This window comes from Myripristis murdjan, chromosome 13 (assembly GCF_902150065.1).
Source record: "Myripristis murdjan chromosome 13, fMyrMur1.1, whole genome shotgun sequence".
Classification (NCBI taxonomy): domain Eukaryota; kingdom Metazoa; phylum Chordata; class Actinopteri; order Holocentriformes; family Holocentridae; genus Myripristis; species Myripristis murdjan.
In genome coordinates, this window is record NC_043992.1 from 18,487,733 (window position 1) to 18,515,632 (window position 27,900).

The 27,900-nt window shown below is 42.1% G+C and overlaps 1 protein-coding gene across 1 annotated transcript; it reads left to right on the plus strand.

Annotated features, from left to right (window-relative positions):
* Window positions 1-109: 109 nt before the first annotated feature.
* ets1 (v-ets avian erythroblastosis virus E26 oncogene homolog 1) lies at window positions 110-27,480 on the plus strand. Its single transcript, XM_030067599.1, has 8 exons — window positions 110-474; window positions 13,692-13,811; window positions 14,731-14,931; window positions 15,363-15,440; window positions 16,126-16,371; window positions 17,863-18,123; window positions 23,267-23,385; window positions 23,958-27,480. The coding sequence occupies exons 1-8, from the start codon at window positions 408-410 to the stop codon at window positions 24,171-24,173; spliced, it is 1,308 nt and encodes a 435-aa protein (XP_029923459.1). The 5' UTR covers window positions 110-407; the 3' UTR covers window positions 24,174-27,480.
* The last annotated feature ends 420 nt before the right edge of the window (window positions 27,481-27,900 follow it).

Below are 27,900 nucleotides of genomic sequence, written 5' to 3' on the forward strand. Positions count from 1 at the left end.
GTGGCGGTGGGGGTGAAAGAGGGGGCTGTAATTGAATTGTGAATCAACTCGCAGTCAGTCCTAAACACCGCCCCCTTCAAGCTGTCGTCGCACTTTGGGGCTTGCAACGCCCAGACCAAGATAGAGGGGATCGGAAGGAGTGAGAGAGTGAGTGAGAAAGAAAGAACGAGGAAAAGAGAGAGTGTGTATGCACCGGGGGGAGAGAGAGAGGGAGAGAGAGAGAGAGAGAAACAGACAGTGACATAAGTTTGTAGGATAGCAAATAGGATAGGTATTGAGTGAGAGAGGGAAAAAACGAATTCATTTAATTGCTGCGCAGAAGGAAGACAAGATTTACCCATACATTGTTTTCTTGGAGCTGTTAGAATAAAGAGAGGGACGCGGCGTTATTGAATCACACTGATCTGATGATCATGACGGCAGCTGTCGATATGAAACCGACATTAACAATCATAAAGGCTGAAAAAATGGACGGTGAGTAATGAAACTGTTTTGTAAAATCTTGACAGTTAACACGAGTGGCAGTACGCGCAATTATTCCCTCGTATGGTTGTAACTAGCCGGTGTTCTGGCTCATTTCGCTGACTAGTTTACCCACTTGTTTGTAATGAAAGCTGGCTATGCGCCGGTGAGAATGCCCGGGCAATTACACACAGAGACCGGGATAAAGCGTCTTGAAAGCAGACCGGCGTGAGGATAATGTTAGTTGCTCAATAGTGGACAGTACGCATGACACTTGAGAAAAATGCAATAACGCCGGAAGATATACAGTCATGGCTATAATCCAATGTTGTATTGCTTTATTGTTGAATGAATCAGGCTTTGGCCTATTTTCCTTTACCATTTAGAAAGGAACAAAGCCTATAGTTTGTGAAAAAGTTGTTACAGGCTCCAGTGTTTTACATTTTACGCACCAGGTGGCTTAACGAATTCTCCATCATACTGCAAGTTGTGAAAGGAAACAAAACATAACATGACATTTTTCATGTGTGAGTTTTTTAGCATGTTTTTACACTCTTTCAAACATTGTGTTACATGTGTCATGTACAACTCGTCTGTCTTATTTGCATCCATATGTTTACACCTACATGTATGTGTGTTAAGAACAGCTGTCAGATGAAGCAGTTCTTTTGCTTTGTGCATGTGTGTCATTGAAATAGACAGAGTAGGGTCTATGCTTGCTTTGTGGGTTTGGTATACAGACGGTCTGCTTCTTTGTTTCATGTTGCCTTGATCTCGCTGGGCACCTCTTTGCCATCTCCTCTCTGTCCCAGATCTGAAGTACCCATCTCTGACCCATATAGTCAGTCACGTATTGGGAGAGTCAGAGCAAGAGCATTCTGCCTAGCCAGCATGGGAGACGGCCAGTGGTGCCTAGTCACCCCCCCAACACACACACAGACACACACACACACACACACTCTCACCTTTTTCTCTCCCTCCCTCCCTCCTTTCTATCTCCACCTCCCCCTCCTCCTCTTTGGTGGTTTAAACTGAGTTTCCATAGAGAAGGAGAGGCAGGCTGAGGTGATGAATCTGCAGAGCTGAGGCTTGCCTCTGTGACCCCGCTGCCTGGAAGACTTGGCTTGCTCCAGGGGTTGTCCAGGGCACAGAGAGGGAAGCCCACATGAGCTGTGTTTGCGTCTGGGTTTAAACCCTGCTGTGGTTTCACTTCCCTTTTTTGTGACCCTATATTTACACAAACTGATTTTACACTTAGTGGCATGTTTGGCTGACTTGCATATAGCAACTTTTCTAATTACCGTATAGACCAGCCCCTATGCTTGCAGCATGTGGGGTGTTGATCCACTTATCATACTGGCAAAGTATTTATGCATCATGGAAATATGATTCCAACTTTAAGTGCTGACCTGCTACAAGACTAACACGGGGGTTGTGACACTTTAACTACCTTTTCCTCATGGACAATACCTGCAGAAGACCGACAGATACACACACACACACACACACACACACATACACACACACAGACACGCACATACACACACATTCACCTCACAAACTCGCACAAAAAGTGCTGACAGCTGCAGTTAAGTTGCCAAAGCATAGCACTATCTTGCAAAACCATTTCGTAATGCTAGCTCCTGCTTAAACTGACTGCTGGGTGCACTTGGGTCAAGCAAAGGCTGCCAAGGAACAACTCACAACTTCGCACAAACACACCTTTCCTCCATCTCACTCACTCACTTGCACACACTTGTTTGTTCACTCCTAGGTGTCCTGTGCTTACAAGATAAGTGCTCTGCACATAATCCTAGGCCTCCTTTTCTTCTTTTGATCCCCAAAAGAAGGAACAGTGATGCGTTCCTCTGTTTTCCTGGCATACAAGGCGTTCAGCAACATGACATGCTCTTTGTCTGGAACTTGCTGCAAGGGTTAAGCACAAAGCCAGGATGCTTTTGATGATTCCTACTCCATGGAAGGTAGCACCTCTCCTAGTGGACATGGGTACTCGGTTTTCAACCAGCATAGAGATTTGGCATTATAGGAGCTATAGATGTTGATTTTTTTTGAGGTTATGTCCTGCAACCTCCCTCCACAGACACACACACTACCAATGACAAGAGGCTCAAGGTTTGAAGAGGTTTGAAGCCCACCTCACTGTATTGTTTGTTTTCCTTTGTGAGGGAGGTTAGTGTCAGCTTACCCAAGGCCTTCTCTTTCTCTCCAACTGAGGTAATTCCTTTTAAAGCGCTCACACACCGCCAGGGTTAAAGGTGCACCCAAACAAGGCTTCTAACATTCCACCAAACTTTAGTTCTTCTGTTCAGCGTGCTACAGTAGTTAACTCATGACACACAGTGCGGTTGGTAGTGTTTCACTATAACACACACCATGGCAGCTTGTTATGTAAAGTGAAACATAGCCATACCAAAACTGTCCGTTCAATAGAGAGAAGTTGCAATGATAAGGTAAAAAGTTTCTCAAGATGGGAGGTGTTCGATTGCCAAATGTTGTCCATTTTCAAGGCAGATAAAAATATCAGCAGTTCATGCTTTTTCCTTCTCTGTTGCTGTTGTTACAATTCTGAGCTATTAAAATTCAAGTATCATGGTTTTTGTTTAGCCAAGAGTTTAGATCAGTTTATTTGTTGTCAATCATTTACAGTACAAGGAGTTGTCTGTTTCAGCCTTGAGTGAGTTGTCCCTCTTTCAGGTTCCCTCTATGTTCGTCAGGCCTGAAGGTCAGGGTTCAGTGACTGACAGGAATGTTTGTGTGCATGCCCTGCTGAGTGGGATGCATGGAAGCAAAGAAGGAGAGTAGGAGAGATAGGGAGAGGGAGGTTCACTTTTATCTGATTAAAACGCTGTTACTTGTTATAACTGGTATGCCTGATTCTTGCACTGAGAGCACCTCTTAGCACTCATGCCACACATGCTCTCAAAGGCCACGCCACACAAATAACTCTCAGAGGGCTTCGATCACATTTCTCTCCCAAGGTGCCCTCACACTGATATGGTGAGGTAAGGTGTAGTTTCTGTCAGGATCAAGAGTGTTACATAAGCTTCAGTTTTTGTTTTTTTTTTTGCTCTGGTTTGTTGGTGTCAGCACTCCTTCAGTAGCGCTGTGTAATATATGCCCATGTTTGAGTGCGCATGGCTGCCTGGCAGCTGTGCAAACACCATTTGGGTGATCCAGCCTCCTCTGATGTGGGCCGACGATGCATCGGGCCAAACGGAGCAAACAGGTCCGTTTTTTATCCGATATGCGCTGTGTCAAAGTGAGGACGATCTGGTTTACCAGATCAAAACCTTGTCAGTCGGTCCAGTGTTTAGTGCATTGCCCATATGTCATTAGTTGGTGTTTGACTAGGCTGTGTCTACATGCCAGGCTGTGGTTGCACCCAGAAGGGAGCAGATACCAATGTGCCTCAATGGGCCCCACACATCCCGCTGCTGTATAGACTGCTCAATAGGCTGGGCTGGTTGTAGTGAAGTGGATATCTATGCCCTTCCACAATGACCTCGTCTTTCCTTCCCACACAGCTCAAGCGATGTCACTGTGTTACATCAAATGGGTTATCCCCCCATTCAGGCAGTGTTTCATTCATTTGTCCTTCATTCATCCCCTTGTCTGCCGTGTTGCCCATATAAACAGAAAGCCATTATGCTGCGTGGGTCCTATTTGGATGCTTCCCTGGTGACTACATGCCTTAATTTTGCCTTATAAAGCTTAGTCATAAAACAAGGCGTGTTTGCACCAGATACAGCACTGTGCTAAATAGTAAGCATATGGAGAGACAGAGAGAGGGAGAGAGAAAGAGAAAGAGAGAGAGAGAGAGAGAGAGAGAGAGAATTGGCGAGGGAGAGATGAAGAGATAGAGTGAAAAAGAGAAGGCAAGAATAAAGAGAGAGAGGCAGAGACAGACAGAGTGCCAGAGAGGGAGAGATTGACAGAGAGAGAATTTCAAGGTGTGACCCATATGACGGTGGTGAATAGTCCCAGCTATGTGCAAAAATAATTAGAGATTAGAATGATTAGAGCGCCTTTCACAGCAATCAGTCTGCTACAGCTCCTCATTTTACCCACATTCCACAGAAAGACGGCAACCAAAACAAAGGAAAATATGCTCCAGGCTTTGGGAAATAAGGCATTAACAAGCTTGATTTTTTTTTTCTCTTCTCCTCACTCATTTACCCACCCACTCCATTCCTCCTTCTGTTTTCCTCCCCCTCCATTCCTCTTTCTTCCTCTGTTTCCATCTTTTCTGTTGACCACATGAGTTTCTCTCACGTCACCTTGGTCCTTGATGTGGTGCGTAGCGTCTTCTTGGTGTGTGCCCTCTGTCTCATCGACAGCCATTCCTTGCTTGTAATCTCTGAGTCATAGTGGCAGACGCCTGCTGCACCACACGCCACTGGCTGTCCGACTGTGTGTCTGGTTGACTGGTTGGCTGGCTAACTAGTTTCTGCTACCACAGGCCTAACCCTAACACCCTGTTCCTCCACATTGCTAGTGTGCCTGTGAACCCTGATGGGCTCCATGCTGCTCCAAAATGGCTCCACACCCACCTACGCATCTCAACATCGTCCTGAGTGCATTACAACTATTTTGGTCTCCTTGCTCTGTTGCTGTTTGTGTTTTATGGTTCCACATTTGGGAGCTGTGTTTCCTATAATGGAACGGAAACCGGGCTAGTTTAGAAACACGCCTGCTTTAAGAATCAGTCTACTGCCCTGAAAGACTGCGGGTTTGTTTCGCCGCTGCTGTTCAGCCACTCAGAACGAGGCCAGGTCAGTCATTTTGCTCAGTGCATGGTCCTGATTTTCTTCCCATTTTTTCCCCTTTTGTGTGCTTTTGCTGCGGACCACCTGTTTTCCAAGTCAGCACGCATCACATGCTGCTTTTGTAATCAGGTGAACAAAAAGTCCCACAGCCGCAGAATTTATACATGTCACCTGTACTGCATCAGAGTTATATTGACAGTTTTGGCAGATTTGGCTACCAAAGCAAAGAACAATAAGGATGAGTGTCTTTGGTTGAGAGGCCGGCTCCACTGTGTAGGTGCGACTCAGTGGCGCTCATGATGAGCTGCGCCTCGGTGACGCACAGTTCAAATGGGAGGCACATGTGTTCTGGCTGCCATAGGGGAGGTCTAGGAATTGTAGCCTACTCAGTTAAAGAGTTAAGGGTGTCGGAGCTATGAGAGAAAGAACAGCTGGATTCCTTAACTTTTCCTGCCTTGCCTGGCCACCTCCCCTGTATCTAAAAAAATTCCAGTGTGCGCTGAGTAGACTTTTGCTGACTACAGTTACTTTAGGTATCTGCTGTAGGCCAGAGGTCCCAGCACATAATTGAAATTGGCTTGGGCACCGTTCACTTTCAGTAACGGTAGAATGCTGGTGGGGTATTATCTATTGGCTTCACATGAATGTCCATGACAGAGGCTCTCCGTGCTGCCTCAGACCGATGTTTGTTTTATGGGCAAGAATGACAAATGTTGAGTAAATGAGCAGGAATTTTTCAAGATAGGGTCATTGCTTTCATCATGAACATTCACTTATTAAATGTAGCAGCACACTGGACACTGAAGTCCAGTCATTCTTTGATGAAGTGAGTCACGGACAATCTGAGTGAGTGAGTGAGTGAGTGAGTGAGTGTACACACTTGCATCTGTATACGCATATTGGGAAAGCTCTGTGCTCTATTCCAAAATAGCTGAATTGTATTTTTCCACAGTTAGCAATTCATGATTACATCATTTGATCAGCACATTTAACCCAACGTTGAGGTGTTACTCATCGATACAGAAAAGTAAACGCATATCTTCGATTAAGATAAGAAAATGTTAGAGAGATGTAGCCAGATGTTGTATGTATGTTTTATGCTCCTATCAGCATCACGTCTAAAAATGCAGTACACTAAGCTTAAAATAGAGTGGTAATTCATCATCTTGAGCTGAAACCATTTCGCCACTTGGACCGCAAGTAATTTTTGGTCACATTAGAGGAAAACAAAAAAGCTGTGAGAAGCATATTAGCGATTGTAAAACAGAGGTGGAATGTGAGGCATGCAACATGAAAACACTGCGGTCTGGAGGGAATTTATTTATCAAATATCCATCTGTCACCCATAGCTTGCCTTCAAACAAGCAGCAAGCGTTTAGATGTATGATGCATAATTAGATCCAGGGATTACAAGATTTACATGCTTATAGTGTCAAAAAAACAGAGTGTATAGTTTAATGAATAAACATGCCCATCCGTGTGTGTGAATCCTTGGCTTTATTCTATCTCACATAATTCATACTCATTTCTAGAACCTGCTCATTGTGGAATGTAGCAGTTTGGCCTGAAAAATAGTGCAGGCACCGTGTTTTGTGGAAAAAATGCGCGAGAGAGTAAACTGTTTGTCAGATATGTCGTGTGTTTGGTTTAACGCCTAAACAGTTCCTCCAGAGCATCCCCTATCTGTTTACAACAAGGATGGAGCCCGGGAGGGCAGCTATCATACACATGGCTAAGCTAACACCACCTGCGCTCTCCAATACAGTATGCTTTAGTGTATTTTAACATGTTTTACTGTACGCCTGGTTTAAGCACTTTAGCCATATTCTTTGTCTGCCTTCTTTATCCGCAGATTTGAATTGGTAGGGAACTAGTATGTTGTGTAATGGGCAGCTGTCAGAAGTGCATTATTGTTGCTCAATCTTCACTAGTTAAGGCATACCTAAAAAAAACATTGTGTGCACTGTCAAAAATTACAGAGAAACATGCGGGGGAGTTTCAGTCAGCAGTAAAGAGCTAAATTCTTCTAGAAGCACTTTGCTTTCTTTTTTCCCTCGTTTCTCCAGAAAGGAGGGAATTTCCACCAGGCTTTTAGCAAAAATACATTTAATGTCTGTTTGTGATGGCATGGCCGGAGAACAGTTCAAACTTAGAGGTAATGCTCGTATCAAGAGCTGAGACTTTGGCATAAACAATATAGAAGAGTTAATGCACTTTCACATCATAAGCTAATATGATTTCAGAGATGGAGAGAGTGGCAGAAAGAAAAAAGAAAAGGCAGCTATGGGGCATTAGTCTCACTTAGTGTCTACTTCAGTAGCCTGTGTGTCTGTGGTGGTGATGATCATGGAGAACTCTTTGATTTCATGGCCAAAGACGGTTGTCAGCAGCAGTGGCCTTCCCTCATGCAGCCACTTACACCACCACAGGCTTGCACTTTGAGAGGGCGGCCAAAAGACAGTGGTGGAGGTCTAAGAATAAAGCTAGTGTTTCAGCACTGTTGTGTAGGACGCTGGGGTAGGCCTGGCCTGTGTGTTGAGATGTCTTCCACTGAATTCTCTGTTGGTCTGGAGCAGGCTCGGTTCTGGTCTGCTCTGGTCTGGTGTTTTTAGTCCGATTTGAGCACGGACATGACTTCTATTCCTGGTCCTTGGCATTGAGATGGAAATCTAAACAGCGAAGCGGCTGGCTGAACAAGCAGCCCTCTCAAGACCAGACTGCCACCCCCTCCTCCTCCTCCTTCACTGCAGCCCCCAGCCACCACTTTATCACCCAGTGGCGCTGAATGGTTCCCCTTCATGTTGGCCGGGTTTATGACCCTGCGTTCTCAGACCAGGGGGCCAGATAGGGATCTCCATCAAAGGCTCCCTCAGATACCACCGTCATCTCTGGTTCGTTGCGGGTAGACTGGTCTGGCTTAAAGGGCCAATTATCACTGCCTGGCAACTAGCCAAGACCGTGTCCCCTTTTCCACACACCTTGCTGTGAACCCACTGATATGTCCCTATATGCATGCAGGGATATTCAGCAAGAGTATGATGCCTTAGTGGTGGATATGAAATGACTGACCCTCACCTCAACCCACAACTCACCTCACTTTCCCACAGGAAGCTGCAACTTAGCCACAGGAAATGGAATGTTGCATTGATAAATAAAGCCCTATCCATGTACTCTGCTGGACAGAGAGGTAGAGAGAGAGACATGAATTGCCAGATCTATGCACATTCAGACAAATAAATCAGTACTTTATGACCCAAAAGTATTTCACTTTTCAACCCCCCCCCACACCCCCTCCCCAGCTTTGAATAGCCCCTTAGATGCCATCCTCACTTTAATCACAAACCCACTCACTTTTCCTGACACCCACACACACACATCCACACCCAAGGACTATTTATAGCTGCATCGCCTGATAGAAAGCATATTGTCTCCTATTTGTTGGGTCTGGTTGCCTGCTTTGCTTGTATCATTGCATCATGCTGAGCGGAGGCAGCAGTTCAGGGTTTATGAATGAACCAAGTCTCTGCCAGAGGCTGGGAGATGGCACCGATCCCACTGTGATGTCACACCAGAGACAGGGAGAAGAGAGGGAGCTTTATGAGAGCTCCCATTCATTTGTATCACTCTCTTTCCCTCGCTCTCTCTGTCTAAACCCCCCTTCCCACCCACCCGCTTGTTCTCTTGTCCTGTGATGGGCTCATATTACAGGCCAATGACTCATCCCCCTACTCAGTCACCCCTCACCCACCCGAGACGCTCCCTTGCTAACTTACCCAGCCCTGTCCTGCCCTACCCAGCCCTGCCTGTCCCAGCCCCAACGGTCCTGCAGACCTCGGTCCTGGCCGCAAAAATCCCAATTTCACACCCTCGCTCTGGCGCACAGGCGAAGACTCCTGCTAATTTGGTTCATGTGTGTATGCATGTATCTATGTATGTGTGTGTGTGTGTGTGTGTGTGTGTGTGTGTGTGTGTGTGTGTGTGTGTGTGTGTGTGCGTATGTATGTATGTATGTATGTGTGCGTGTGTGTGTGTCCATCGCTTAGATGCCTTAGGTGCTGGACCTTCACCGTACCGAAGGTTTGTTGCATATGCAGATGGTTGCAAGGGCAGGGCAGTGAGGGCACGCAGTTTCTCAGCGAGAATTTTCCCAGGGGCAAAATATCATCGTCGCACTCAACCCACCACTCGTGTCCATTACTCATAAGATGGCTAGAGGGGAGTAGCTGATCAATACCTTTTACTGTACATCCAGACTACACATCAGTCTCACGTCATCAGTGGTTCTTAGAATAGATAGATTGATTATTCCCGCTGAACATTAACAGGAAAAAAAAAAAGGTTTTAATTCATGCTTTTCACTGCAATACAGTATAACACAATTCAATACAAACAACATAATTAATCCCATTAGGAGCAGCTTGTGGTACATAAAACACAGTAACATACAAACAAATAATAATGCAATACACAGAAAGAATAACATCTACAAATAATACTGATAGATAAAATTGATGAACACAATAAAAATGATAAGATGAAAATGTTCATCGGGATTGACCATGGTAAAAGACCTATGGAGCATTTAGAGGACAGACATGAATTGCAGAGGAAAGACACTGTTTTTACTCTCAGCCTTGTTAGTGAGATGTGGATGCTATAATCTTTGTGATTTACACCCACTCCCACTTTCCACGAGCTAAATGGATGGGACTCATTTTGCGGACAGACCCACACTAATGTGGAAGGTGATGGCTTGCGGATGCTGGAGCTCTCAGTACATACTGACCGTGCTGTAGCTAATGGGACTCCCAGGCATTGAAATCCTATCAGGACTTCATCATTTACTAGAGATTGTCTAGATTTGAGCTAACCTCTCTCACTAATGGATGCTCACTGTACATTAGCTCTCCCACAGATAACTTTCATATGGATCATTCACCATGGAGATATGACTACTCTTTGCACTACAGGTAAAATTACCATTAGGCCATTTTACATAGTAATGTCATCTACTTCACACATTTATAAATGTTCAACTCTTCAGTTATTTCAGTTTTCGGAAACACATAACAGATCAGTGCTAAAATATCAAGAAAGTACATTGGGATGTTTGGTTGAGGTCGCTGTTTGTCTTCGTAGAAACAGAAACAGAAACAGAACTGTCATCTAATTGTTCAAAATTACAAGGCAATTTTCTTGTTGTTAAAATGCCTTGTCAAAAAACAGAGCAGTAAATGGTTTCAGACCAAAGACAGACAAAGTTTGTCACAAAGATCTTTACAGAACAAACAAACAGGCAAAACTGAACAAGAGGATGCAAATGAAAACAAGCAAACAAGCAAACAAGCAGAATTATACAAATTACATATCATAGTTGCATTCGCTGTATAAGCAGGGCTCATATATTTCTCCTTTTAGATTTTTTAGAGCCTTGTGTGAGCTCTCAGGCCAGGGGGTGTAGAGTGTCTTTGATGGTGGATTTAGTGCCAAAGCAGGTTCAAGTCTGTGTGGGCAAGTACAGGCTGGGGCAGAGCTGATGAAAGCAGTGGTGCAGGAGGGGCGCAAACAGTTCGAAAGTGCAGACAAACTCCACCCGATCCATATTAAATAAACCGCCACATTTTGCCTTTGCCCTCACATCAAAGCCCAGACTGTCTGAGCCCCAGCCCCATCTCAGTTTGCAACCATTTGCAACACTGAAGATTTTACACTATCGAACACTACTTAAAAGACAAATGAGTTCAGTAGAGGCCAAGGCAGCCCTGCTGTCAGAGGCAAAGTGTACACCAGACAGCTTGTTCAGGTCTTATTTTCATTATGAAACTGCAGTGTTTATTTATAAGCACTCTATGCTCAACTATTGACAGCATGACAGTAGTTTAAATGAGATCTTATGGTAGACTGTAAAATGGAGTTTATTCTGAGCTCCACTATCTTGTATTCAGTGTTGAGCAGGATGAATAACTTGTTAATATGCCTTAACGACAACAAACAGCACAGAGTTTCATTCCTACTTTTTACCGAAACTGCTTGGCATAATCAAATCACTATTTGAGACCCAGTTTGAATTACCAAACTCTTAAAATAATAATTGTGATGCATTAATGTACAGTCAAGACATAATCTATAATGAGAGAGTGCAGTGGATGAGGGAGAGAGATTATTATAGGCCTAATTCAATCACAAGGAAAAGCAAAGAGTTCTTGTCTGCCCTCTCTCTCGCTCTCGCTCTCTGGTCTGTTGCCTGGTCTCACTCTTTAGAGAGAAGAAGATAAAAAAAGAGTGCACAAGACAGAAAAAAAGACACTGAGAGGCCTAATTTTGCAAACAGCCAGACATCGGTTACATGGGCGAAGAAGGGACAGCTGCTGTGCATTCCAGACGAGGTCGAGACGTCAGTGAGTGGTGAAAACAGGCATGAACTGTATGTCGCCCCACTGTACTGCTGGCAGATCAAACCACCAGCCAGCAGAGATGCCAGAACATCTGGGCTCAACGAGTGGCGCTGCAAGAGAAGCGGTGACACAACTTTTCCTCATCACCACGTTGCCTCCAGGCCGAGCCTCTTGTGACCTGTTTTTTAATGATAGTTCTGCTTTAATTAATGTGCAGTGGAGAATGACAAGAAAGATGGGAGAGAGAGTGGGGAAGAAATGCAGTGGAGATCTTAAGTCTGATATGAACTCATGATTTTGTGAGTTTGTGATAAGAGTCTCAGCGCGCCAAGCCCCCAAGATGCCCTGTTGTGGTCTGTTAAAGTTTTACCCCATATACTTTGCCCACCAAGACAATTAGACAAGATGATGTCATCATGTCATATTGTCGACTCTAATAGATTATGATTTATGCCTGTCTTTGTTTTGTAAATCAGTGTGGCCAAATGCAGTGAAAAAAGGAGCATCAGTTAATTGAGAGTCCATAGGGCCTTCTTTGTTTCTATTTACATGCAATTTTCTGAGCCTTGCACAGCATAGTTTTTTAGGAATCTATTCTAGTTTAGTAGCTCAGGGGGCTTTCCCCTCCTCCCCTTATCATCTCCACTGATGTGCCCCCTAACCCACACTTCTGTAGCCTGGTCAATCTAATTAGATGAGCGCGAGTCATAAGGCACTGTTTAAAGGCAAATCAAAGGGAGCTCTGTTTCCCACTGGGTGCCCACTGGCTGTGAGCACAGAACAGTGAGCTCAGTGTGTGCTTGGGAATCTCAAGACAGCCCACCCCCAACTCGAGAAACCACCCACCAACAATCTTAGTGACATCATCACCTCATCCCTTGACCCTTGACCCCACCTAGTATTTGACCTCATGCTGGGTCTGGTGACAGTGGGTCCACTGTGTAGGGGCGACATTGTCGGGGGGCTGGAAGAGGTCATGGTGTCACTGATGGGCACCAGGCGCTACTTTCCCACCCAGGGCGTATGTGCGGGGAGTGTTTTGATTCTAGACCCAGGTCAAATAGTATTGGCAAATAATACTTTGTGTTTGTTTTAACCCAGTTAGAGAACCAGATGAGCGGGATTTGCTACATAGAACAATACCACAGATAACAATGAAGTGTAAACAACCATAAAAAAGAATTTGAAAGTCACTTTCATTCAATGTATCGTAGATTGATGGCTTACCTCGCATTTTCCGACCTGTTCTGATCCAGTAAACCATTCTCTTTAGGCAACAAATGTGGGTTAAAACAAATACTAAGAATTATTTACAGTCACATAGCTCAAGGAAGCGTGTCCATTTGTGGAAACATGCACCCGCTTCCTCACAAAGAGACATTCTTGTGTGAGGAAACGGTGCACATGCAGAATCACCACTGCATTTAAATAGATTGGATCCGACAGTGCGACAGCTGCTGTTTAAATAGATTGGACTTGATACCGAGACGGTGTCTGTCTAGACGGGATGTAATTGTTGTGCCAAGTTGTTGATCACGGTCGGATACAACTGTGTTGATGAAGGAAAAAATAGGGAGTGCAGCACTGTGTTAGGAACAATAGTGTTGCTAATGTAAAGTAAAAAATCATGGATAAACGAATGCATTTCGACTCAGAGAGCCTTCGTCAGGGTATATGGTATATACAGCTGTGTTAATTGTGTGTGCGTGCATGCGTGCGTGCGTGCGTGTGTGTGTATGCGTGTGTGTGTGTGCATAGCGGCATCACAAGAAATAACAGGCCTTTTTTCCCCCTCTCTGTCTCGCTGTCTGTCTCTCACATTTCCCTTCCAGTAAGATTTATCAGCATGAAATACAATGCAGGAAATAAAGTGATTGGTTGTCAATAATAATAAGAGCAGTATATATCAATAGCATATTAGTAATGGTAGCTGATGAAAATTAAATTTGAAATAATATCAGTAACAGTAATATGTAATATGTATTAGACATGTACATGGTAGATAATAAAGACTCTTTCTCTCTTTGTCTCTCATTTGTGATGACAGATCTGGAGTGTGGAGATGTGCCTCTGCTCACTCCAGGAAGTAAAGAGATGATGTCCCAGGCCCTAAAGGCTACCTTCAGTGGCTTCACAAAGGAACAGCAGCGGCTGGGTATTCCCAAAGGTAAGACTGTTATCTACTAGTTTGAGTCAGTCCCCATTGGCTGCTTTGTTGGGCAAATTACTTCCCATCCCAGCTTTCCCAGTTGTAAAGCAAGAGTCCTCGGAGCAACCCTCAGTTGCCACGTTACTCATTCATTAGATCATTTCACATTACAGCCTGCTGTATAATATCTATTGAAGGCATCTGTTAGGATGATTCACTGACAGCCAGGAAACACCCACTTATTTCAGAAATGGCCTGACATTACATACATTTTAGTGCAGGCAGACTGCCTGACTGCAGGATCCAGAGAATGTAGACGCAGAGACAGACAGGGAAAATAATGAGTTATGCTCTTAAATCGAGGCTGACCGCAGAGCCTCCTTGGGCTGTTTGGAAATAGCAGGGGTTTCATTATTTGTGTATGTAGTATCATTATATCTAGAAAAACCCTGGTTTTAGCTTGTCTGTACTGTCACTATGCTTGCATCCACCTTTTGCGCACTGCTTGCATTTAATAGCTTTTTATGGGCAGATACATTCATCACAGATATGGTGTGAACATGCATAAGTGTGAATGTTGGTGGTTTCACTGAAGATTTGTTTTCGTCTTCTACTTTCTACTGCTCCCAGTGTATTAGACATGCATCTAGCAGGAGATTCTCATTAGTTACAAACAACTGTAAGAAAAACAAAAACTGACAAAGCATGCGGACAGGTTGTATGTTGATCTACGGAAGCGACAACTTAAAAATCAAATAACCTTGTGAATAAATATATGCATCTCAGCATGTACAGCATCACAGTTAGATTGCTGTGGCCTGAGGTTTGATTCCCACTGGAACTATGCATTGCAAAAATAAACACACTCATTTTACCACCAAATGGCATACATATGTAAACACTGAATGTAACAATCACCAATTATGATCCTGTTTAGATCCCAGACAGTGGACAGAAAGCCATGTGGCTGAGTGGCTAACGTGGACAGTGAATGAGTTCAGTTTGAAGAACGTGGACTTCCATAAATTCTGCATGAATGGGGCCAATCTGTGCGCGCTGGGGAAGGAGCGCTTCCTGGACTTAGCACCTGACTTTGTGGGTGACATCCTTTGGGAACATTTAGAGATGCTTCAGAAAGGTAAGCTCATGTTGCTCTGATGACAGTGATGTAAACTAATATGTTTCAAATTGGTTGTTTCTTGTGTTTCTTGGCTTTGTTAGATAATGTACAGGGGTGGGATAAACAGGGCAATGTTATGGCTTGTGACAAAGATCGTGAGCCAGACTTGCACATAGTCACCTTAACACTCTCATGTTGAGTTTAATCATGCATCTTTGTGTGTACCTCACCTGCTGTAGGTTATTACTGAAACACTTCACCCTGTAGTGTAATGTCACAGTGTGGGCCAATTTAGAACGCGGTTGGTATTTTCTATAGTAACAGGAGCCAAACAGGAAGACACAATTTAGCGCAGGTCATTAATTTTTGATAATGCTGGATGCAGATACATGATACATGAAATCAATGACGAGGTCACTGACACTCGTTCCTATCTATTTTTCATGAAGAAGACACAAAGCATTACCCCGTCAATGGACTAACCTCCAACTTCCAGGAATCCCGTTATACCTCAGACTACTTTGTCAGTAAGTACTCATTGCACTGATTGTAAGCTACTCTGCATAAGAGCATCAGCTTAATGCCTAATATGTTTATGTCAATGCAAAGTTGTTATTATGAGAGGAGCTGTCATGAGAGGAGTGGGTCAGCATTGTGAGTAAGAGCGCCTTCAGATTTAGAGTCATAAAAATTAGTGTCTCTTATTGCAATGGATAGAGAGCTTTCTTTGATGATTCTTCTTAGTGAAAGCCGCCAACATAGAGCAGTCTGTGTAACAATATCCGCTTAAGTTATGCCAAAATAGATTTATGCCAGTATTAGTTTTTCAAGTTCACTATTAGGTGATTATTAGCCCTGTGTCATTGGTACCAATCTGGCATCATAGTAAGATTTCCTGAGGTTATATATATGTGGATTTCAACTACCCATAGTCCCTGAAATGTCAAAAAAAAAAAAAAAATGTTTGTAATACACTCAAGTGTTATGTTATGGACTATTCATGCAGTGGTCTTTGTGTAAAAGTTCAGCACAAGATGGATAAATGCAGAAGTTCTTACAAGATCGTTTGATCTTAAGGAGTGGCAACATATTGCATCATCAAAAATTCCGTGGCCTTCATCTTCTTAAGTTTTGTTTTATGTCTTCCTCTGCCTTGTTCCCTGCTTTCCTCTTCCGTTTTTCCTTCACACTTGTTTCCCTTGGTTTCCCAAGGCTATGGCATTGAGCATGCTCAGTGTGTCCCTCCATCTGAATACTCAGAGCCCGGCTTCATCACAGAGTCTTACCAGACGCTTCACCCCATCAGCTCAGAGGATTTGCTGACACTTAAATATGAGAGTGAATACCCTAATGTCATCCTGCGGGACACACCCCTCAACCCCCTGCAGGGAGACTACTTCTCTGTCAAGCAGGAAGTGGTGTCCCATGACAACATGTGTGTGGGACGCATCAGCCGAGGTGAGGTGGCACACACTACTGTGGAAAATTAGGTTTTAGAGAAACAGTGGTGTCTTGTCGGAGCTGCTAGGAAGCCAGACTATATTTCTTTTGCATTAAACAAGTATTATTTGTGGATTAAGTGCTTGAATGTGTCTGGCTGTGTGTGTGCGTGCATGCAATTGTTTGTGTATGCATCTGTTTGTCTGTTTTTGGACATAAAAGGGTCTCTTTGGATGTGTGTGTCTGTATGTGATTGTGCTGATGCTACTTAAAATCTTGTCATGCCACATCAGTGTGTGTGTATTAGGAGAGAAGAAAAGCAAGCCCTCTCGTCGGTTTGTGGTTCAAGCAAACCCGCCTCATACACTCTTCACTGTGTTGGGAAAAAAAGAGAGCTCGATTGTTTTTGTCAGAGTGAAACACGAACAAAGCCACAGCGTATTTTCTTCTAGCCATCTGTCCTCTATGTAAAAGAGCTCAAGTGGCGTAACCTTCGAGAACGAGCCTTTTTTTTTTTCTTTTTTTCACTCTTGGCCTGTTTTCCTCGACACAGCCTTGAGGTTCTGGGTAAGGGCATAGAGGTGTCAACTAGCGTGGGGCTTTCTCATGAAACTATTTGCTTTGCCAAATGCACGGTGTTGTTTTCTTTCCCAGTGATAGTTTAGAAAGGAATTAGCAGCGTGGTTTACGTTTATAGCCATAAAGCTAGGATTTTCTTCTCACAAACCCCCAGCTGTTCAAATGAATAGCATGTACCATAATGTTGCACGACGCAGGCCTCCTACAAGCGTCTTCAGCGTTCGCCTGCAAGGTACGAGGCCCAATCCATGTGCATAATAAATTCCCAGCTTTTGAGCTTACCATTGTGCTCTTCCAACGTGGGAAAGTATTTGTGGCACCACCGATATCCACATGTGGCTTCAATTTCAGCAGCTGATAATTTCAGCATCAAATGAGGTGCTGTATTATCTGTCATTTGTTAATGACGCTCAATTGAAGGACTCCTCTTATCTTTCCCAAGGCCAAAAATAGCAAGACGATTTGTGTGATCATCTCCCATTTAGAGCCAAATCCAAATGGCAGTTGAACAAATGAAATGAAGTGTGAAATGGAGAGCGATCTGGTAGCATATAACACTATAAAGCGTAGTGAGAAGGAAGATTATTTATAGTTAATGCCTTGTATTTTGTATGTTACTGTCATGAATACTCTTGCTTTTTTAAAGAAAGCTTAAAAGACATCATGTTCTCAGACATTCCCATATATTTACAGTATGTCTCTACAGGCTACGAGTAATTTGTAGTTGCAACACTATAACAGTGACACATTGCTGCAGCTCCACAGAAATAGAGAGTTTTTAGTAACTGACATGGCTCTTTCAAATCACTCTTCAGAGTTGTATTCATTGTAACGGTTTCCTTTCTTCATTTCTCTACCTTTTTTCATTGTCCATCTTCCCATCCCTATTCCCTCCTGACCTCCTTGCATCCATCCTTCCCTCCTGCTTAGGAAAACTGGGTGGCCAGGACTCCTTTGAGAGCATTGAGAGCTTTGAGAGCTGTGACCGGCTGACTCAGTCTTGGAGCAGCCAGTCCTCATTCAGCAGCCTACAGCGGGTACCCTCTTATGATAGCTTCGACTCCGAGGACTACCCCAGTGCCCTGCATGGCCACAAGCCCAAGGGCACCTTCAAAGACTACGTGAGGGAGCGCTCAGACCTCAGCAAGGACAAACCTGTCATCCCAGCTGCTGCGCTCGCCGGATACACAGGTGAGATGTCCAGCAGTAAATACAGTGATACGAATACCTAAATATATACCATGGATCAGCAAGAAGCCCCGCTCTTTAGTCAGATGAAAAGCAAACTCCTGGCTCCTTTTAAAAATAACTATCCAGTGATTTTGATATTAACACTTTTTTGTGTGTAACACACAGTGAGCTAGACCTTAAACTGTACATATCCCAGCCAACTAAATCCACTCCAGAGGTGGCAGAGGAACAGATAGATAGATAAATAAATAAATAAATACATAAGTGAGTGACTTTATGTCGTTGCCCAGCAGCACCTTGTGATTCATGCCACTTCCACAACCACAGAAAGGCGTGAGCGGTTAAAAGACTCCATATGTGTCTTGCCCCAAGACATGCTTGTTTTCTTTTCCAGGATTCATGCTTTAAAGGTTACTAATGCTGGTGTTTTTTTTGTTGTTGTTGTTGTTTTTCTTTTTTTGTTTGTTTGTTTTGTTTTGGTTTTTTTTGTTTTGTTTTTTTTGGCTTATTGCAGTTTTTTGTTTATTGCAGTCAGCTAGGTTGCCCCTTCCTTTACATTACTGCTGGGTTTGTCTGCACACAATCAGCATCGTTGGAGTTATCAAGGCTTGTTTTCCTGTTTTCAGAAGAAGTCATTTCGCTGACTTCCACAGAATTGAAAATTGCCTGAGCTAGAAACTATGATGAGAAAATGACAAAAAAACAAACAAACAAACACACACACACACACACACACACACACACACACAAGTAAATACATGCTGGATGTATTCCAAAATAATTTCAGGAAATGTATACTAGATGTAGGTGGCAGTAAATGAGCTACAACTCTAAATAACATTGGAATTCCCCTTTAATCTGATCAGACAGATTGGGGGATTGTCACTCATGTATTTCTTGAGGAATTAGCTGTTGCCTAATAGATGGATCTATGATTGGGAAAGTGCTACTTGTAATAATGTGTTTATGTATACCTACTGTACCTGTTTACATATAATACATAGACAGTTTCAGAAAACTGAATTGTCATGTACCTTGGCAAAAGATATATACTTACATGCCTCAATAACATAACCTCTGAATGTTTTTGCATTCATAATCAAATGTGACAATAATTTCACAATTGGATACAGGATTTTGTTTATAACAGCAGGTCCAAAACAAATATTACACAATGCAGGTGTAGCACACGCTGCTCTGCAAAAGACCCAGTGGGGGAGGACTTCAGTGCTGTGCTCTTACACTCAACACACACACACACACACAAAAAAAAAAAAAAAAAAAACGAACACCAAAATGAACACCTTTCACCCAGGCGGCCCGAGTCATGCACATTACAGGAAACAAAATAGATTTTGCTCGTAGCTTCTTTTTTCTCCTCCTTTGTTCTGTCTTCATTTCTCATCTACCCCCTTGTTATCTGCAGCCCGCATCTCAGCCTATTTTTTTTCCAGGTCGTCTTAGCAACGCTGGTGCAACACAGAAATCATGCCTGCCCCTGCACATAACACCAGAGTAAAATGATCTCTTCATCTAGTGAGGCCTCTTTATACTCGAACATGCTGAAAGAGCAGGTTGATGTATGTTCTCTATGTTCAGTGAGATGTGAAGACACTGATAAAGTGTCCTAAAAAAAGCACTATTTTAGAGTCTGGGTTTTGGTTTGAAAAGGGCGCATGAAAAAATAACTCCTGCTGTTTCTATTTGTGACAGTTTACCAGATTCGGTGAAGCTGACATTAACCCCCAAATGGTGCGTCTGTAAACCTGAACCTATAGAACCAGGCAGAATATCACTATATGTAACGCTACTGATACTATATGATAGACGCATAATGTAAACTCTTTTCCAGTTTTAAATATTCACACTTTTGCTCTTGAACCGGATTCTTTTCAAGTCGTGCGTTACATAAGAGTAAATATTTCAGCCTTTGTGGTCTTGTGGTGCAGCTGAGTGGAGAGGGTTTGGTTCGAGTCAGGTGGAGGGCAAGTCCAACGCCAAATGACTGCTGCTTACATGCACTGCCTTTTCAAAAGAGGACACTGAGAACAAATGAATAGAAATAGTTTTTACGTTGTATTGCCTCTCAGGGCCATTTTTTTTTTTTTTTTTTTTTTTTTACCCTTGTTTAAATTGCCGTCACAAGGCTGCAAGGCTGTCAGAATGGTAATAGGGGAATTCCAAGCAAATTTCTCAGCATCGTAAAGAACACATAGCACAGATGTCATCACACAGTGACTTACACAGAGTTGGCACGCACAAGTTAATTCCTGATCTGCAAGGTTGTCACTTCCAGTCACTTCAAAAGACACATATTTGGTCATTCATGGCAAAGTCATTGATGTGTTGTAACATACATAGAATGAGACATATATATATATATATATATATATATATAAAGTCATGAATTGACAGTCATTTATAAGGTATGATAACTGATCCAAGTATCCAAGTAGTATTATGTAGATATCCGACATGAACTCTAAACACAAGAAATATTTCCACTCATTGAGATCTGGCCATGATGAAGAATTCTGTGAAATTTTCTTAGCCTGAAATTTCAGTTTTAAATTTGAAAATTTCATTCGTAAGTATTCTTAAGTACATGGAAATATCCTTGCGTGCCTCCTTTTCCTTTGCAAATCTATAGCCTGCCAAGCTGTGCAGGTACATATATACCAGCGCTGACATCCTGATGGGGCTAACTCTATGTACTGCCATGAATCCGAAGTCTGACCCTTATCAGTCACCATGACGGGGCAGATGACTCAAAAGAGGGCTCATGTATGAAAGCCTGATGAGTGTTTCCAGCCTAATGCATAATGATGTATTATCACTGGAGAGAGCATGCTTCCTTTGAGCTTTTAACAGAAATGGGAAAAGGGGAGAGAAAAAAAAGGGTAGACTTAAAGACCTTAATTTTCCTGAAAGAGAAAAATGCCTGCTCACTACCACTGATTTTAGTTGTTGTGTGCCAGAGAAAGAAAGCTCACTCAGCCATATTACCCTTCAAAGACAGATGCATATTTTCTTGCTCTGCGTATGTGCAACATTGCAAGAGTGGAAAAACAGAGAGAGAGAGAGAGCGCAAAAGAGAGAAAACCTCAGCCTAAAAACTGAACCTCAAATAAAGAAACAGGTTTATGTAACATCCCAAATTGATGTTTGATACCATGACAGCCTCCTCTGCTTGGTTTCCTGTCCCAGTCACAGGGTGACAGGCAGACGCCTGTAGCAGGAGTCTGATAAGCGTGCTGTGAGATAAGTGACACTTCAGTTGTCATCTCTGAAGTTTCTCATAGCCGGCCGCCATCCTCACCTCCGTCTAGATTAGCAACAGGCGGTCTGACAACATGCTTACTTTGTTGGTTTATTGATTTTTGTCTTCTAATCTTTAGTTTCTCACATACAAGTCCACACAGAAGTGGATATTTCATTATATTTCCATTCTCAATAGCCTCATCCTACTTTTTGCTATAGCTACAATTTCTTAAAAGTCATTTAGCAAGGCATGGGGCAAATCGTTAACACGGCCTCTGAGTGCATGCCCCCCACCCCCCCACCCTTTTGCCACACTGTACACTTTTTCAATGAGGCCCATTGTGCATGGAGGCTCTTAACATATTTTTGGAAACTTTTTTTTTTCTTTTGTGGAAGGGTTGCATACATTCTGGCGTGAGAGCTCGGGGGCTGGTAAACGGGCACTGTATCGCCCTTATGTGGGCTCACTGTTACAGTAGCAGACTTTTTGGAATGTGAGTCAAAGCTTTCCGTCTGAAAGAGACCCAGTGTTGCAGAGCCACTTGTTTTTTGCTAAAGTCGGGGTGCCTCTTGTCATATACCTTTTGCTATACTGTTAGCTTAAGCGGAGAGGGAGCAGAAATGTAGTTCTCCGTTTCAAGCGTACAGCCTACACATGCGTTTCCCTGAAAGCTTTTGTTTGTTTTGTATGAGGGCACGCTACATTTTCTGAGGTATTTGAGAGTGGCGTCTTTTGCTTAGCTTCAGTTTTGCTAAGGCGGCATGTTGCATAGGCAGGTGTGATTTCAACACGCAAGCCTACTAAAGACTGGGTGGGTTTGTGTATATACTGAAAGCCACAAGATCAAAGTGTACCGCAGTGAATCTAGTTCAGAGACAAACCAACCTTTTTTTTTCTTTGTATTGCTTTCCCTCCTTTTTCCACTAAATGTTAGAAACTCTTCATGCAGTGTAATAACATGTTAGACTAGTTTAACTGTAATTAGCTTTAATTTATTTGTCTGCACTTTAAATTCAGTTGCCAGTTTGATTTATTGCTCTTTATGTTTAAATAAATTTCAGAATGATGTAGATGATGTAGCAACTGCTCTCTGCTGTGCTTATTTTAAATTGTTTGCTGTGGATGGATGTTGCAAGGGCAATGGTACACGCACACACAGACACACACACACACACAGACACACGCACACACACACACACTGTTGCTGAAGTCTGAAGGCAGCCCCTCTTATTTTAAACCAGTGATTTCATCAGTATGGAAGTCATACAGACACAGGCTCTGTAGACTCTAGATTCACATACTGCACAGGGCAACTGGCAGACAAGGGAACACATGATGAATGGGACTGTTGTATTTAGGAGGACATTTGGTTCCACTGCTGTGTTTCAGTCTGACCCAGATTAACAGGTTTACTTTGTCTCTCTTCAGACCTAAGTGAATAACTGGCATGGAGATTTAGAGCTTTTATCCATAGTCAAAGTATACACTCTTCCCATGTATTCCTCCTTTTGACCTTTCACTTTTATAACATCCTCTCTGTCCTCGTATCCCTGCAGTACATTAACTGTACCTAGATTTGACTTTTTTCCAATGTGTCTCACAAACTCCTCTGTACCTCTTGCACCTCTTCTGTATCTCCATCTGTCATGCAGGAGTGAGTTTCAGCATTCATTTAACCTCTGGGTTGCATATTCCCCTCATTTCTGGATTGTGTATTGGGTGGTGAGACTGATAGTTCCATAATCATAAGGTCACAGGTTCAGCCCCCATGGTAGTCTGTATCTACCACCATGTGTTTTGCTGAAACCCTACCTGCTCTCATGTTGTGAATCGCTTTGGTTTTAATGCAAATGTCCTCTCCCTCTGTCATGTGTTCTGCAGGCAGCGGCCCCATCCAGCTGTGGCAGTTCCTTCTGGAACTCCTGACTGACAAGTCCTGCCAGTCCTTCATCAGCTGGACAGGCGACGGTTGGGAGTTCAAGCTTTCTGACCCAGATGAGGTGAGAGGTCACAACCCCACGGGCTGCCGGTGCATGTGCTGGGAGGTCCTAAGTAGTTAGCCAGATGAGCTAGATGTCTTTTTACCTTGTCAAGACCTTTGCATGCCTTGTTTTCCTCTGGTAATATTTCTTAGTGGGAGGGTGTTGAATTTCAAGTGGTATCTCCATTTGAAATCGAACTGTTCAATTGTTTCACACCTTACACTGCTAAAAGAAAGTTGCATCTCAATCAGTCTGTACTGTCTACATCGATATTAGTTTCATAGTCAGTGTGAAAATCTTGTTTTTCTCAAACCAAGTGAAAAACAATGGGAATAAGTGGGAGCAAATGTAAATATGTTCAAACAAGGCAGAAGAAGGCAGATCAGCCCACTAAATAATACTTGATTCAACAAAATTCTCAAAACCAGATTAGCATTAGATGCAAGTGGAATTATCTCAACCCAATGACAGATTTTTTTTTTCACTTTTTTGAAGAAAAACAAGATTGCAGCACACAATATGAGACCAGATGACTTAAGATGGAGGTAATTTTTTTCTGACCAGATGCTGTTTTCTCTGTGTTGTATTAGGTTGCCCGGAGGTGGGGCAAAAGGAAAAACAAGCCCAAGATGAACTATGAGAAGCTAAGCCGTGGCCTGCGCTACTACTATGACAAGAACATCATCCACAAGACATCGGGGAAGCGTTACGTCTACCGCTTTGTCTGTGACTTGAAAAGCCTGCTGGGGTACACTCCTGAGGAGCTGCATGCAATGTTGGACGTTAAGCCTGATACGGACGAGTGAAAACAGAAACGAGAAAGGAAGTGAGGACGAAAGTTAAGGAGCCGTGTGGACTGGGGCTCGTAAAGTGGTCTTAACTGTTGGTAGAGTGGGGGACCATTTTTTTGGGGGACCAAAACATTTTTAATGACTAACTGTGGTCTTTGTCATTTTTGAGCTCTTGCCTGTCAGACTGTGTTTTAAAAGAAGACACATGCCTAAAGTGTGTATCATACTCTGTTGTATTGGAGGTGGATGTGTGTGTACGTGTGTGTGTGTGTGTGTGTGTGTGTGTGTGTATGGGAGTGTTATATATACAGGTATTACTTAGCAGCTCAAGGCAGACAGAGCGCTATCTGGTAGAGTACAGGTTCCATTCTGTCTAAGTAGCATAGGGGGAGGGATGGACGCCGAGACGAATGGTATGAGCGAACAGAGAGAGAAAGAGGAAAATAGAGTGATTCATTGTAGGGTGAACAGAGAATGAGCGGAAAGTTGTAGAAATGAAAACTGTTGCCAAAATATTAAAAAAAATGAACTGTGGAGGATATCATGTCATACTTACATGCTCAATGTTTCTCTGCCTTGCTGCACACATTAGGCAATGGTAGAAGTCTCAGCTTGGACCAAAAATTATTGTTGATGTTTTTTTTTTTTTTCTTTTCTTTTTAAATCTGTTATCTGAGAAGCATATGCTTGTGCCAGTATTATATTGTCATTGTTGAAAACTCCAGTGTAAGCCTAAAGGGCATACAGTGGAAAGATCAGCTTTGGTGTTCTTTTTTTTTTTTTTTTTTTTTTTTTTTCATTTGTTTGTTTGTTTTGTCATGAATGAAGGTATTGAAGGTGAAACCAAAAGTTAAATGCTTTAAGTTCATCTGTTCTCCTCGGTTAACCTTTAACTGAAATTTGCTGATTTGGTTATCAAACAACACTATAGACACTGGCCATGCACTCGTAGGCTTAGAGGACCTGTTACTTACTCATACCAATAGTGTCTGAGAGGCAGACAACTGAAAGTAGCCGTTGCTTTAGAAACTGACGCTTTCACCTTTGCGCACATATTTGCCAGCTTCTTAGAGACATGTATTGTGACTGAAACTGATGCTTTTTTTAATTTTTTTTTTTTGCATACATTACTTAACACCAGTATTAGCAAAATGTAGACAATCTATGTAGGGAATTTCAGGAGTATTTGGCATGACTTATCTGATGTGCAGATCAAAAAAAAAAAAGAAAAGTACAATTTATCACTTGAGGTGTGTCCCAACCGTTCTCTTTAGTTTGCTTTACAAGTGTTTGAATAGTGTTCTGTCTGTTGTCCATACAGTAAAATCACAAGTGAAGTAGTTGAGGGACTGATTTTACATATACATAAGAATGTCATCAGAGATTTATCTTCATTTGTTATGCAGTACATACTGGTTGGAGGAAGTTTGAAGGTACAGTTCAGGAAAAGGGATAAAGAATAGAAAGAAATAGAATTTAGAGAGAAACTAGATGTGGTGCAGGTTGAGCTAAAGGAATCTGTGGATGCTGCAGGTAGATGATCGGCTGTGGCGTCCTGTCGAGTGACAGAAAACGATACGTTTGTGATTTTAGTGGCTTGTTGGTTTGCAGTACGTGGGTTTGGACATTGAGGGTTTTATTTGCCACCGCAATCAGGGATGCGTACAGCATTCATCTGCAACGTTGTCACAAATGAAAAGACATAACCAAACCTAGTAGTAGACATCTGTATTTACTTTTGTTAAGTTTGTACATTACTTATCTATAGACAAGATAATGCTTGGTTCATTGAGTGTAACGAGTAACTCAGAGTCTTATGTATGATTCTACTCATATTTGTGCAGCTTGCTCAAAGTACATATATATAGATTCACTGGTTATATTTTGAGCAAAAATGGCAACAGTTTCCTCCCAAGTTAACAGTGGGAACAGTGGCTTTACACTGGCCTTATGGGAAAAGCCAAAGTCAAGAAATATCATCTTAGAATACAAATGTTATTGTTTACAGTGGCTGAATGTTACCCATATGGATGAGAATAGCTTTTGAAATGTCTATTTGTACAGATTGTATTTCATAATGCTTTATTGAGACCCAGATTAAACAAATAAGCAAGAGACAAAGCAGGAATAATAACCAAAACCCATGTGAGGTCTTCGGCCACGGTTCTTTGGGCACTGTCCACAACATTGGAAGACAGGGACCAGAATTCTCTCACATTTTTTCTGTGGAAAGTGTTGACTTTGCTTTCATCTTTTTGTTAATATGTTGGAAAGCACACAGCTTGAGGACAAAGAAACATGCCTTTGCTGGCCCAAGTTTCCCACTCATTGCAGAGAAGAGATATTGTACATGTTCATGATGTTTAGTTGGTAACATGCTTGGTCTGTTCATCATTAAGCATTGACTTGCAAACCCACCTATGCTGGTCATCCTGCATAGGGAACTGAAGGATCTTCAGCCACTCAATTAGTCTGTACTTCCACTTTTATATGCACATTGAAGGCAAGGATTCAAAACACTGTTTTGTTTTGTTTTGTTTTGTTTTTTGTAATCTTCAGGTTATTTTTTATCAGATGTTTTAAGAATGTTTTATGTTAGAGAAAGCTTCAAAGATATTCAGACATATTTGTAGTTCTCGACAGTTCCGCAGACGCCAGTTTTGTTTTTCTTTTTCTTTTTTTGGTTTTGTTTTTTCCAAAGGTCAAAATGTTGTACTGTTGGCTTAATGTGATGAAAGTGAAACATTCTGTAACCTAAACTGCTAAGAATTTGAAAACAAGTTTTGACAGGAGAAAAAAAAGCTAGAGATACTGATACATGTCATAGATTACTGTTTATTGCAGGTCTTACTAGTGAACTTTACTTGGTCAAATACAGTATATAACCACCGATAGTTTGTGGCATATGCATATCTCAGAATGGATTCAGTAGGAAAACCGTTTTGTTTTGGATGTTGTTTTTTTTTTTTTTTTTTTTGTATATTTTATAGTGTCTCTGTATTTTTGTTAATGAGATCATTTTTAATGTATTTAGTTCACAAACATTTGAATATTTTTCAATAATTTATATTTTATAAAAGTCAAGAGACGCAGACAGCTGGTGCTTTCATGGGAATTAAAAAGGTAGCGCAGGACAAAATAAATGTAGCGATTTTTTTCTTTTTTTATATATAAAAATAGAACTGTCTGCTAGAGGAAAAAAGGCTGATGCTGGCCCATCAATGATTTCTGCTGGAAAGTTTTATAAACTGTAGCTTCTATTTCTAAAATGTACTTAATGTACTTCAAAATGTTATGTTATAAAAATATATGTGAACAAAGATTTGATAATCTTTTTGTGTTTGTTGTGTCATTGTGGTTCAGGAACACAAGTTAATATTTAGTAGTAGCAGCAGCATTAATTTTATATAATCACTCAAAATAAGGCTGTTTTTATTCCTACAGGGAAAGAAAATCATTGACAATGAAGTGACATTAATTCATGTAGATCACATCAGTTGTTTATGATGCAGCACTTGGAGTAAAATATTAAATCAGTGAACACATCTGATCATAAGTAGGATTTTTATGAATGTTTTGTTATGGCTTTGATTGGTTTGCTAAGCTTTCCTTTTATTTCACACCTTTGCTTATGCTTCAAAGAAGCTCACCCAGATATGCCAAAAATCCATGAGATCAATTAGACATAACCCAGGGACATATAAATTGATATATTAATTATTTGATGATTTGGTGCAGTAAT

Bases quoted from the DNA above. Each gene is read 5' to 3' on its own strand.
- ets1 (XM_030067599.1), top strand. From the start codon at position 408: ATGATCATGACGGCAGCTGTCGATATGAAACCGACATTAACAATCATA. The intron at 16,372-17,862 runs GTGAGGTGGCAC...CCTCCTGCTTAG, and splicing joins TGTGGGACGCATCAGCCGAG to GAAAACTGGGTGGCCAGGAC. The intron at 23,386-23,957 runs GTGAGAGGTCAC...GTGTTGTATTAG, and splicing joins AGCTTTCTGACCCAGATGAG to GTTGCCCGGAGGTGGGGCAA.